The 14307-nt window shown below is 43.4% G+C and overlaps 1 protein-coding gene across 4 annotated transcripts in view; it reads right to left on the minus strand.

Moving 5' to 3' along the window:
* Nucleotides 1-14307, minus strand: part of STIM1 (stromal interaction molecule 1) — a 206424-nt gene that overhangs the window by 26513 nt on the left and 165604 nt on the right. For all 4 annotated transcript variants that reach the window (XM_088843135.1, XM_055423526.2, XM_055423527.2 and 1 more), the window contains exons 4-5: nt 11025-11136; nt 7646-7761 (exon numbers count right to left, since the gene is read on the minus strand). In XM_088843135.1, the coding sequence (XP_088699261.1) occupies nt 7646-7761; nt 11025-11136 (228 nt within the window). The remainder of the gene's footprint in view (nt 1-7645; nt 7762-11024; nt 11137-14307) is intronic.

Consider the following 14307-nt stretch of genomic DNA (forward strand, 5'->3'; position numbering starts at 1 on the left):
GAACATAACAAAAAGGAGAAAGCGGTTAAGAACAGAGCAAGCTGTGCCAGACAGGCAGCCCCTCCTGCTCACTGAGTCACTGTGGAAGGAAGACAAGGTGCAGTCTTTGTCTTTTCCTCTTCACAAGTCCCCCCAACCCCCATGATTACTGTGCAGGCCTCTTTCTGCACCTTTCTCAGTACTCCTAGCAGCACAAAGGGCACCCAGCCCCGAGCCCAAGACAGTGATACACACTGACAACTGCAGCTACCACTTATGAGAAACTGGGACACAGAGAACCTTAGGAATGCGCCCAAGGTCACCAAGTGACTGAGTGATAGAGCCAGTCTGTTTGATTTCAAAGCTGGGACTCTTACATCTTGTCTCCTCTAACAAAAGTGAAGGATAGGATAATATAGTAGAAAAGAGAGCTGAAATATGAGCTAAAAACCGAGGTTTGAGTCATGGCTCTGCTGTTGAAAACTCGCCTCATTTGAGCCTCAGTTTCTCCCTCAGTGAATCATTTGCTGCCATAACGAGAGATCAGCTGAGACCCCAAACTGAACACTGTCTTTGGGCCTCTGTGTCTCAGAGCACACCTGACACCTGGCCACCGGCACCGTCAGGAGAGCCCCGGCTGGGCCAGCCTAGAGCCAGCTCTGCTGGCAGAAAAGACGGGAAACACCTGTGCTGCTCTGTGGCCCACGCAGGGAGGGCCAAGCTGTCTTCCATGGTCAGGACTCCAGGCTGAGCCAGTCTGATCCTCCTTCCCTCTTCCCAAGCTCTGAGGCTGCTGTGGACAGATGGATCCACTCACTCAGCAGACCCCCCAGCTACTATAAACAAAACTGTGATTTGCAATTTCTCAAGCCTCAGACCGGCAGTGGGATTTCATTAAGCCTGGGCAAGGTAGCCACAACTGACAACTGAAGCCAGTCCAGGTGCTCAGGAGGTGTTCACTGCAAGTCAGTGGGGAGGCCTGAGACCACAGCCTTAACAGCTCACCCTGGATGCAGAACCCATATCAAGCTAGCACAGGCCATCACTCTAAATCCTGCATGGGTGCTGGACAGGGAAGAGCACTGACTAGGGGTTTTAGTCCATGTGCTAATGGGAAAACAGAATGTAGGGCACACAGGTCAAGGGATTCTCTGCAGACACCCACCAGGGGCGGCCCACTCTTGCAGAAGTCTCCTGGCAAAGAGCTTCCTAGTATCTTCCTTAGGTTCCAGCTGGCAATTTTCTAAATTTTTCTTCAAGAAGTATCAGCATGAAAGTATAAAAAACAATCTCTGCCATCAGGACACCTGCTGGATTCATCTTAGCTCCCAGGAGGACACCAGTTCTATCTGAGTTCTTGAATGAGAGAGTCAGTAAGAGCCTTAATGACCAAAACCATTTCACAGATGAAGGAAGCCAAATCTAGGCAGGAGAAGTGAACTGCCAAAGGTCACACGATAAGACAAGGGCTGAACACAGAAGACCTAAAAGTATAGGATATAGGTAGTAGGGGAAAAGAACAGGCCTATCTTTTACACAGAATCCTTATCAACCAAAGGGTTTCTCCCCAGTATCATGGAATGTTTCACAGCTGAAAGGAGTCATAAGGATCCTTCAGTTCAGTTGTTTCATGATACAAATCAGCAAATATATACTGAGAAAAACAACGTACACAAGGTCACACAGTTCAGTTCAGTCGTTCAGTCGTGTCTGACTCTTTGCAACCCCATGAATCACAGCACGCCAGGCCTCCCTCTCCATCACCAACTCCCAGAGTTCACGCAACCTCATGTCCATGAGTCGGTGATGCCATCCAGCCATCTCATCCTCTGTCGTCTCCTTCTCCTCCTGCCCCCAATCCCTCTCAGCATCAGTCTTTTCCAATGAGTAAACTCTTTGCATGAGGTGGCCAAAGTATTGGAGTTTCAGCCTTAGCATCAGTCCTTCCAATGAAAACCCAGGACTGATCTCCTTTAGGATGGACTGGTTGGATCTCCTTGCAGTCCAAGGACTCTCAAGAGTCTTCTCCAACACTACAGTTCAAAAGCATCAATTCTTCAGTGCTCGGTTTTCTTCACAATCCAACTCTCACATACATACACGACCACTGGAAAAACCATAGCCTTGACCAGACGGACCTTTGTTGGCAAAGTAATATCTCTGTTTTTTAATATGCTATCTAGGTTGATCATAACTTTCCTTCTAAGGAGTAAGCATCTTTTAATTTCATGGCTGCAATCAGCATCTGCAGTGATTTTGGAGCCCCAAAAAAGAAAGTCTGACACTGTGTCCACTGTTTCCCCATCTATTTCCCATGAAGTGATGGGACCAGATGCCATGATCTTCGTTTTCTGAATGTTGAGCTTTAAGCCAACTTTTTCACTCTCCTCTTTCACTTTCATCAAGAGGCTTTTTTGTTCTTCTTCACTTTCTACCATAAGGGTGATGTCATCCACATATCTGAGGGTATTGATATTTCTTCCGGCAATCTTGATTCCAGCTTGTGCTTCTTCCAGCCCAGCGTTTCTCATGATGTACTCTGCATATAAGTTAAATAAGCAGGGTGACAATATACAACCTTGATGTACTCCTTTTCCTATTTGGAAACAGTCTGTTGTTCCATGTCCAGTTTTAACTGCTGCTTCCTGACCTGCATACAGGTTTCTCAAGAGGCAGATCAGGTGGTCTCACAGTGAGTGGCAATTTTGAAAAGAGACCAAGGTGCTTCCCTCGGTTTATAAGAAGTTCTCTAAACCAAAGTCTAAAGGTTATAAAAAATCAAGTTGTAATAATGATGATGATGACGATGAGAGATATAATCCACATAGTCTAAAATTCATTCTTTTAAATTAAACAATTCTGTGATTTTAGTGTATTTACAAGGTTGTGCAACCATCTGCACAATTAATTTTAGAACCTTAATCATTACCCCAAAAGAAATCCCATACTCATTACCAGCCACTTCCCATATCCCACTCACTCTAGCTTCTGTCAGCCACCAATCTTAATTTGATCCCTATGGATTTATCTATTCTGAATATTGCATATAAATGGAATCATACAAAGCATGTTCTTGTAGCATGTAATCAGAACTTCACTTCTTTTTATGGTTGAGTTATACTTCATTGTGTTTATACACTACAACTATTTATCCATTCATCCATCAAGGTATATATGGGTTGTATCCACCTCAGCTATTGTGAATAATGCTGCTATGTACATGTACTTGTTTCAGTACCTGTTTTCAATTTTGGGGTACATTCCTAGGTATGGAATTGCTGAGCTATATAACTATGCTTAACTTTTTGAGGAACAATGAGACTATTTTCTAAAGCAGCTGAACCTTTCTCATTATCACTAGAAAGTTACACGTGTTCTAATTTCTCCCCATCCCTGCCAACACTTACTTTCTGTTCTTCCCTCTGTTTTCACTTTTTTGTAGCTATCCTAGTGGATATGAAGTATCTTAACTCTAGTACCTCTGCTCTGCCTACCTCAGAAACAGTTTTCTGCTGACCTCTCACCTCCTTTAGATTAGGTCACAGGCAATCTAGAGGCTAAATGAAATAAGTCTAGGAGAAGAAGCTCCTGTCCTGGTATCAGCCTAACCCAATTCACTGGGGCTCCCTTTGCTGGCTCTGACCTCCAGGACCCAGGACCATGTACCCAGGATTCTGATTCTCATGCTCTCTAGACCTAGCTGATTTTTCTTTTTTTTTATTTAATTGGATGCTAATTACTTTACAATATTGTATTGGTTTTGCCATACATTGACATGAATCCACCATGCATGTACATGTGTTCCCCATCCTGAACCCCCCTCCCACCTCCCTCCCCATCCCATCCCTCTGGATCACCCCAGTGCACCAGCCCTGAGCACCCTATATCACACATCGAACCTGGACTGGCGATTCGTTTCACATATGATAATATACATGTTTCCATGCCATTCTCCCAAATCATCCCACCCTCGCCCTCTCCCACAGAGTCCAAAAGACTGTTCTATACATCTGTGTCTCTTTTGCTGTCTCGCATACAGGGTTATCATTACCATCTTTCTAAATTCCATATATATGTGTTAGTATATTGTATTTGTGTTTTTCTTTCTGGCTTATTTCACTCTGTATAATAGGGTCCAGTTTCATCCACCTCCTTAGAACTGATTCAAATGTATTCTTTTTAAGTGCTGAATAATATTCCATTGTACATATGTACCACAGCTTTCTTATCCATTCGTCTACTGATGGGCATCTAGGTTGCTGCCATGTCCTGGCTATTATAAACAGTGCTGCAATGAACATGGGGTACACGTGTCTCTTTCAATTCTGGTTTCCTTGGTGTGTATACCCAGCAGTGGGATTGCTGGGTCATATGGTTCTATTTCCAGTTTTTTAAGGAATCTCCACACTGTTCTCCACAGTGGCTGTACAAGTTTGCATTCCCACCAACAGTGTAAGAGGGTTCCCTTTTCTCTAAACCCTCTCCAGCATTTATTGCTTGTAGACTTTTGTATAGCAGCCATTCTGACTGGCGTGACATCTAATCTTACTGCATTGTGGTCAGAAAAGATGCTTGGAATGATTTCAATTTTTTTGAATTTACCAAGGCTAGATTTATGGCCCAGAATGTGATCTATCCTGGAGAAGGTTCCATGTGCACTTGAGAAAAATGTGATTTTTCCATTTGAAATTTTTACTTTTTAACCTGTTTTTAACACACCCTTTCAGATATGTTAAGTACTATTTCGATACAGATCGTGTGCGTGCTAAGTTGCTTCAGTTGTGTCTGACTCTTTGCAGCCCTATGGACTTTAGCCCACCAGGCTCCTCTGTCCATGGGATTCTCCAGGCAAGAATACTGAAGTGGGTTGCCATTTCCTTTTCCAGGGGATCTTCCTGAACCAGGAATCAAACCCACATCTCTTATGTCTTAAGTCTCCTGCACTGGCGGGTGGGTTCTTTACCGCTAGCACTAGCTGTGTTAATAGTCTATTAGTATATCTCAGAAGACTAAAGAAGATTTCAGGCTGCCAAAGGCCTCCCCTAACTGCAGGGTGACAAGGGAGAGCCTCTGAAAAAATAACCTAGCTTCCACTGCTGGGTTTGATTCTTCTGGTATAAACGTTTCTGCTGGTGTATACAAAGAGAGGGGGATAGGCTGTTAATAAAGAAAGTTTAATAAGGCCACTTCCCATTTTTCAAGAGTCAGTTCAAGAGTGATCCTCTCCATAAAACTTCTTGGTCTCCAACTGAAAACTCCTCCCTACTCTGTGCTCCCACCTGAACTATGGAATGACTTACACAACTGTTATACCACCATATCTGTTGACCATTTATTGAATTTGTTGACATGCCAATCTTCATTTAGATGGAACTTCTTAAGAGAACAGACTCTGTCATTTAGTGGTGCACAGTAGGTGCTTTAAAAATGTTGGTGGATGAATAAAAGGCCATTGCTCAGTACAGAGGGTGGGCCTCACATTAAGAGTAGAGCCTTCATTGTGTCATTTCTTCAAAACTTATAAATGAATGATAAGAAAAAAAATGTGTCCTAGGACCAAAAAGGCTTCCCTAGTGGCTTACACAGTAAAGAATCTGCCTGTGATGCAGGAGAGCTGGGTTCGATCCCTGGGCTGGGAAGATCCCCTGGAGGAGGGCATGGCAACCCGCTCCAGTATTCTTGCCTGGAGAATCCTCATAGACAGAGAGGCCTGGTGGGCTACAGCCCATAGGGTCACAAAGAGTCGGACGCGACTGAGTGATTAAGCACATAGAACAGGACCAAAAAAGGCAACAAAGCAGACAAAAATGGTCTCCCATGTTGCTCTGTTTCACGCTTACAAAAGGTATTGACCTTCTGAAGAAGACAAAACTATGGAGAGGTAAAAAAAAAATCAGTGATTGCCAGGGGTTGAGGAAGAAAGAAGGATAAACAGGTGGAGCACAGAGGATCTTTTGGGCAGTGAAAAACCATTCTGTCTGACACCACACAGGCGGATACAAGTCATTATACATTTGTCCAAACCCATAGACTGCACAACACCAAGAGTGAATCTTAATGTAAACTATGAACTCTGGGTGATAAAGCTATGTTGGTGCAGGTTCAGCAGTTGTTACAAATGTACCACTGTCATGAGGATGTTTTTAATGGGGAAGGTTATGCATGTATGGGGATAGAAGTATATGGAAAATCTCTGTACCTTCCACTCAATTTTGATGTGAACCTAAATCTACTCAAAAAAATAAAGGCTAGGGACTTCCCCAGCGGTCCAGTGGTTAAGACTCTGTGCTTCCACTGCAGTGGCATGGGTTCAGCCCCCGGTAAGGGAACTAGAATCCCACATGCCATGCTGCTGCTGCTGCTGCTAAGTCACTTCAGTCGTGTCCGACTCTGTGTGACCCCATAGACGGAGGCCCACCAGGCTCCCCCGTCCCTGGGATTCTCCAGGCAAGAACACTGGAGTGGGTTGCCATTTCCTTCTCCAATGTGTGAAAGTGAAAAGTGAAAGTGAAGTCGCTCAGTCGTGTCCGACCCTTAGCGACCCCACGGACTACAGCCTACCAGGCTCCTCTATCCGTGGGATTTTCTAGGCAAGAGTACTGGAGTGGCTTGCCATTGCCTTCTCCACACATGCCATGCAGCATGGCTAAAAGAGAAAAAAAAATTTTTTTAATGTTTTAAATTAAAAAATAAAAAAAGGAAATTTCTTGGTGGTTAGGACTCAGGCTTTCACTACTGTGGGCCTGAGTTTGATCCCTGGTTGGGAAACTAAGATCCCACAAGCCCTGTGGCCGAAAACTAAAATAAATAAATCTTAAAAAGTAATAAAATAAAAATAAAGTCTATTAAAGCTTTTTTAAACCAAAAAAGTATGGACCTATCCACCTTTATTGAGACATCAGCTTGGGCACTTGTCAAGCCAAATGCATAGACAGGGAAATGTCACACTGCCGCTGACCCTGCCTGCCGGCGGCTTCTCTGGACTGGTGTTGGGCTTCACAGTATCCTGCTGCTGGCATCCTCTGCTGGGGTCAGGCTAGTGCCAACAGCTCCCAAAGGACACAGAGTAGGCCTAAGAGCCTTCTGGTCAAGGTGAAACTTCTAAGAAATCTTACTACTCTGTATTGAGTTCACTTAGAATAAAAAAGGATGGCAAGGTTGATCATTCCCACCTCACAGATGTTCAGGAGCTGAAGCACTTAATCCCCTCAACTGACCCTGGGCTAAAGAGACCAACCTGCCCTAGTCTGAGTGTATCTCTGTTGCTTTGTGAAAGCTTGTTTAGCCCTGTTTGGTTGTTCAAGGACACGAAATGTTCAGCAGTCAGTCCACGGCCTCTGCATGTCCACAGTGACAGCAGGAACAGCTAGACGGCACTCAGTCCCCTTCAGGTTGTTATCCCTGAGCATTCATATTTAGTATCTGTATTCTCACTCAGGTTGTTTTCTCCACCTAGACTGCCTTCTCCTGCCTCCTCCATGCAATAAAGCCCTACCCATCTTTAAAGGCAGAGGTCACATGCCACCTCTTTTATAGAATGCCTTCTTCAACCTTCTAATGTACCTCTCTAGAACATTCATTTTATCCCTTTGGGGCAGGCCCAGGACCTCAACCCAGGCTTGCAGTCCATGGCACACCAGCAGCCTTCCCTCTCCCCAGGACTCACAGAGAGGAGGCCCAAAGAGCACCGTGTCCAGGGCCTTCAGCTGCAGCTTCTGCCGATGGCTCCGGTCTGTCATCTTCAACACAGTCCCTGTCATGGTGGTATTGGTTACAGCGAGCCTGTGGGGGCAAAGAGTAGGGGCTCAGTTCCCTGCCGACAAAGCAGGAAGGATCCTGGTAGGATGACCCACCTCCTTCAGGAACACGTCCATGACTTCCAGCTCCTGGTGCTTGCTGCCCTCTGCACTCCAGTATACGGAGTCTACACCAGCGGATCTCAACAAGCAGTAAAGAGAGCACACAACATTCACCAAGAATTCGTTCACCTTTCTCCCCATGTCCATCATCTCCTGAATATCATATTTTCTAAGGATTAACTATCTGTGACCATTCCCATACTCAACTGTAAATTTTCTGTTGTGCTTCTCCTCCCAGGGATTATCCACCAAACACCTGTCTCCACACTCCCACCAACTGTAAATGCATTCTCCTGTCCAGCCCAGGTCAAAATGTTACGCCACATGACCCAGGGATTCTGAGGGCTTCTGAATTAACTGATCCTAACTGTCATTAAATATAAATCAGATGACAAAGAGCAATGCATTAGTCTTGTCATCTTGTATTTGAGTAATAGTAATTGACTCCCAATCACATTACTATATTTTTTATATTCTTCAATCATACTGTTAATAATAACTTAATGAGAGGACCTATAAACAAGGAAATGGTATAGGAAAAACTGGACTTTGTTTCTCTTCTGCTTGAATTTAGTGGATATAGAAGGGAGAGGAGTATAAGACATGAAAGGTTGAAAACCACTGGTCTGGGTCCCACAAGTGAGCATGATCTACTATACTATGGTTTGTGCTCTTTTCTGATTCATAGCTTTGTTTCCCTAGATAAAGAGAAGCTTCTGACATCAGTGTGTCATTTATACTCCTGCCTGGGCATGCAGGCATAGTTACTTCTTTCTCTAGTCCTGGGAAGCAACCAAGCCCATCTATAAAACAGGCAGGGAGATACCCTGATTTGGGTGAGGGTGGGGTAGGGGTGGGGATGGTCAGGAGATCCAGCTTCTGGCCCCAGATCCATCAATGATTCACTTATCTGACATAAGCTGCTTAATCTCTTCCCTGGGGCCTCAGTTTCCTTCTGTGTAAACTTAAGTAAATCAGATGCTTCCTGCAAACGTGGGAGTTCTTGGGGCTCTCTTTAGAGCACTTCTAACAAGTGTACTGGCCTTCATCTAACTGATCAATGTAAGTATCACCTTTTCTATAGTCTATTTGTCAAAGACACCTATGAATTTCTAAGCAACGAGAAATGAGAAAGAAAAACTAACATTTATTAAGCAGCTGTGTATCTCATACTATTCTGACACTTAACATACAATACCTCATTTAGTCCCCACACTTTAGGAACCCAGTTCTTTTATTAGCTCCACTTTACAGATAAGAAAACTGAGACTTAGTGATAAGTAATTTGCCCAAAGTCACACAGCAAGTAAGTGGCAAAGGCAGGATTCAACCCAAATCTGCTAGATTCATCCCATTATACCATGCTGCCTAGTGATAGGCCTAGAAAAACACCCCCACTCCACCCCACACTCCCTGTTCTGAAGGCTCCACGCTTCCTACTGTCACTGAGGTACCACAGTTTGGCTGCCTCTGCCCCTGTGCCCAGCCTGGCTTCAGATCTAAGCCTAGTCACAGAAGGTCAAGTGAGCTCACGACCTGAGAACTGATTCCTCATCTATGTTTTCCAGTTTAATCCAAGCCATTGACATTCTTCAAGATGGATCGGGTCAGGGACCCACAAGGTAATACTGCTATTTCCATGAGAAAGAACCTAAATCCTGGAGCTTCATGGTAATCATCTGTTTAATTGTCTGTCTCTTCCACTAAACATGGAGTTCCTCAAGGCAAATGTGGGGTCTAATGTGTTTCTTTGTCCTCAGGGCCCAGGAGAGAGCATGGCACAGGGTATGCTTGGTAAAGTGTTGCTAAATGGAACTACACTGAGTATTTCCAGGACGCCTATTTTCAACTCCATGTGGCAAGAGCAAGGTGCAGTGAAAAAGGCAGGGCATTTAGAACCAGGCCGACCCATGTTCAAATCCCAGCTCTGCAACTTACTGGCTTTGATAAATCATAAAATATTTGAAATTCAGTTTGCTTGCCCAAAAGTTGGGATAATAATTCCTTCCTCCCAGAAGAGTGGGAATCAACTGAAATAACAGGTAGGAAAGAAACTCTATAAAGGGATGTACAAAAATTAAGATTATTACTCTCTCCAGAGTAGGGAGAAACCATGAAGAAGAGGCTGTGGGCAGCAGAGGAGGGACCAGCCAGCTCAACTAAGCCTGGACAGCAGTGCCTGGTAGCTCTATGGCTGGAGGCTGCAATGTGTGGACATTCCAACAGCTTCACCTTCCCCTTTTCCCTTTGCTGAAGCTCATAACCAGAGATGTACCTACATAATAAGATGACAGATTACACATAATGAGCACTTACCAGACAGTAAGCCCTTTGAGGGCAAGGGCAACTTGTTGCCATCTTTATTCCCAGCACCCAGCACAAGTGCTTGGCACAGAACAGGTACCCAGTAAATATTGATTGAATGAATAAGTAAATGGATTAATCACTGGATGGCATATGGCACTAGCTGACATAACAAGAAGTCCAGGCACTACTCTAGCCCTTCCCCACACCACCCCAAGTCCCAGCATGCTGTATCTGTAAGAGAGGCAGAGTTAGGACATAACAGTTGTTGGAACAGTCATTCCAGAGAGGAGGCTGGGGCCAATGCTGGTTGGCTCCCATCTCTGCACCATTTTTTTTAGAGTAGATAAACTGTATATGGGTAATTCATGGGAAGTTAAAGGAGCCCCAGGGCCCCAGGGCCCCAGGCAATGAAAGAGACAGCTGCTGGGGCCAGCAGAAGAAAAGAGAAGCAGCACAGGCTTTGAAGTCTACCCAGATCTAGGTTCAAATCACAGTTTCGCCTCTAACTATCCATGTGACCTTGGAAAAGTTACTTAGCCAGGTTTATCACCTAGACACAATAATACCTACCTTACAGGACTGATCTAAGAATTAAATGATACTGTATATAAAGTATTGAGTAGAGTGCCTGGCATGTACTAAGTACTCAATAAATGGCAGCCATTAGTACTCTTCCCAGGATTGATAGAAATATTAAATAAGAGAACAGATGTGAAGTGCCCATTATGCTTTATAGCAAGTGCACAGTAAATGTGAGAAGTCTACAAATTATGCCCTGAAAGGAGTGAAACTTCATTTAACACGTGAGAGCAACCTGAGGCAGGCCAACCCCAGCCCATTCCCTACACCCCAAGTGAGAAAACCCACTCCCCTCCTGACCTCGGCATGGCATGGCCACTGAGCTGCAGCTTCCGGAAGGTCTCCTCATACTGAGGCAGCTCCACATATGTGATCAGCCACTGCACCACCTCATCCACGGTCCAGTTGTATACTGCAGGAAGAGATAAGTAAAGCCATGATTCCAGAATGCAAGCAAAGCTTGCAACTTACTGTCATAGTCACAGTGACCTTAACATTCGCCACGTTTATGTGCTTTCTCCCATAAAATCCTAACTATGAAAGGAATACATACAGTACTTTTTGTTTTCTTGGGCTTCAAAATCTCTGCTGATGGTGACTGCAGCAATGAAATTAAAAGACACTTGTTCCTTGGAAGAAAAGCTATGACCAATGACCAAGCTAGACAGCATATTAAAAAGCAGAGACATTACTTTGCCGACAAAGGTCTGTCTAGTAAAAGCTATAGTTTTTCCAGTAATCATGCATGGATGTGAAAGTTGCACTGTGAAGAAAGCTGATCGCCAAAGAGTTGATGCTTTTGAACTGTGGTGCTGGAGAAGACTCTTGAGAGTCCCTTGGACTGCAAGGAGATGAAATCAGTCCATCCTAAAGGAAATCCACCCTGAATATTCACTGGAAGGACTGATGCTGAAGCTGAAGCTCCAATGCTTTGGCCACCTGGTGTGAAGAATTAACTCATTGGAAAAGACCCTGATGTTGGGAAAGATTGAAGGCTGGAGGAGAAGGGGACGATACAGGATGAGATGGTTGGATGGCATCATCTACTCAATGGACATGAGTTTGAGCAAGCTCTGGGAGTTGGTGATGGACAGGGAAGCCTTGCATGCTGCAGTCAATGGGGTCACAAAGAGTCGGACACAACTGAGTAACTGAACTGAACTGATAGGGAATGGATTTTTTCTTGTACTATCCTGGTGTATCTGGGATAAAATAATCCTGAATTACTATATCATGACTTCCCTGGTGGCTCAGACAGTAAAAGCATCTGCCTACAACGTGGGAGACCCAGGTTTGATCCCTGGGTTGGGAAGATACCCTGGAGAAGGAAATGGCAACCCACTCCCGTATTCTTGCCTGGAAAATCCCATGGACAGAGGAGCCTGGCAGGCTACAGTCCATGGGGTCACAAAGAATCGGACACAACTGAGTGACTTCACTTCATATTACATTATATATTTTTATAATAATAATAAAATGATACTAATAGAATCCATCATTTAGATAGCACTTACTTTATAACAGGAACTGCGCTAAGCACTTCACATATATTAGCTCACTAATCTTTTCGACAACCATGTAAAGGATATATACCACTTTATCCCTATTTCACAGGTGAAGAAACTGAGGCACAAAAAGGTTATGTATCTTTCCCAAAATTATCCAGCCAGGAACTGGTAAATATTGAACTCAAGCAGTCTGGCTTCATGACTTGCCCTGGCCATTATGTCATAAACATTATATGTATATAACATTCTTTAATTTATATAAGAATATATATGGAGGATATATATACACACATACATATATTCTCCCTGACACTGCAGGAAAGCTTCATACATTTCTGAGCCAAGAGATGGATCCGGATGACATCATTTAAGCTCTGAATGAGATCAAACTTATAGATAGCCCTATTCGTATATTTTTCAGTTCTGTGCAAAAAATAAATTTCCCCTTTTGCTTATATCAGGTTGAAAAGATTGTCTCTCACAATAGGAGTCAATTATAACTGAAACAATTATTGAGTGACCGTTCATAATGTGGCAAATCACATCATTACCATACATGGACCACTGTACCTAATCATTTCCTCAATATTATAAGACTATGATTTTTTTTTAATTGAAACCATAAAAATAATAGTTTAAAAATATTTTTAATAGTTGTGTGGTATTTAGCCACAGAGATAACAAATTTATCTCCATGTTTTGTCAAGAATCAACAATAAAGGAATAGACGGGGACTTAATCCGCAAGGAATATGTTCAAGCCAAGTAAAGGTCAAATTAAATCATGATGCATTATATAAAACAAGTTTCATATGAGCTTGAATAGAGAAAAATAGTGGGAAGACTGAGTCACCATATAGTACCCAGTAATACAGCCATGCTGAACTTAAAGAACCTTGGGTGGGAGCAGTTGGGTTTCGGCAAAAATGTGTCATTTTATTGGATTTGAAATGTGCTTTTACTTAAAGTATCAGTATGTTTTTGTTTGTTTATATTTGTACACAAATTTTATATAGCAACTTAAACTTTATGTTTGTACATATTTGAATGCTATTAAATAAAACCAGCTTTGCAGGCCCAAGATAAATGATTTGCCTTAAAAGGAATTTGTACATTCCTCAAGTTTGAAAACTACTGCTGTGAGCAGCAAGAAGCCAAAAAAGTTTTGAAGCAGAATGAAATGGTGAGATTTATTACCATCCTCTTTTAAGATCTGTATCTTTCCCCAAAACTGTCCTGCATGAGAATGCTTTCTAATTTCCCCTTAATGGTCAGGAGAAATTGAAGGCAGGGACCATGTCCTTTTCAGTTTTGCTCACCCCCTTTGTCTCTAAAATAGCGCTTTTTATACAGTGGCATCAATAAGAATTTACTCAAAAAATAACTATCCTAAATGAGGCATTCCAGAAATGTTCTGAATGTGTGCCACCAAACAGCAACAACAATCTTCCCAGACAAACATACAGCTCAGGTGGAGGTTAACTTCTTAAACGCTTGACCAAAAATCAGCATTCTTCTGATTGTTGCTGTTCAGTCACTCAGTCATGTCCGACACTTTGTGACCCCTTGGACTGCAGCACTCCAGGCTTCCCTGTCCTTCAGTGTCTCCCAGAGTTTGCTCATGTCTACTGAGTCAGTGATGCTACTGGTATTCCCCTGGTAGGCACACCTCAGATCTCAGGTTGCTTCTGCCACTCTATATAAACTAGAGAAGTTACAAGTCTGGGCTCTATCCCTTTATCCTTCTCCTCCCCCACAGTGGAGCCTAGCACATGGTATAAAGCAGACACTCAGAAAGAACAAAACAGTGGAAGACAAAAATACTCTAATCTCTCTATGTCCCCAAAACACCGCTGGGGCTCAGGAGAAAAGTTCTAAAGCCAAGAGATTTTGGAGGTAGCTTAGACCATTTGCAGAGGCACAGGAAAGGTTCAGAGAGGAAATGAGGCAGATCTAGTGCACTCAACTGCATCCTAGAAAACAAGGTCCTGGAGGCTTAGGTGGAGACTGCTTAGTCATTGCCTGGTTGAATTTCTGATTTCCAAACTGGAATACACTGGAGGGAAGAGAGAGATT

This window comes from Moschus berezovskii, chromosome 14, assembly GCF_049115385.1.
Source record: "Moschus berezovskii isolate FMDL1 chromosome 14, NW_MosBer_1.0, whole genome shotgun sequence".
Taxonomy (NCBI): domain Eukaryota; kingdom Metazoa; phylum Chordata; class Mammalia; order Artiodactyla; family Moschidae; genus Moschus; species Moschus berezovskii.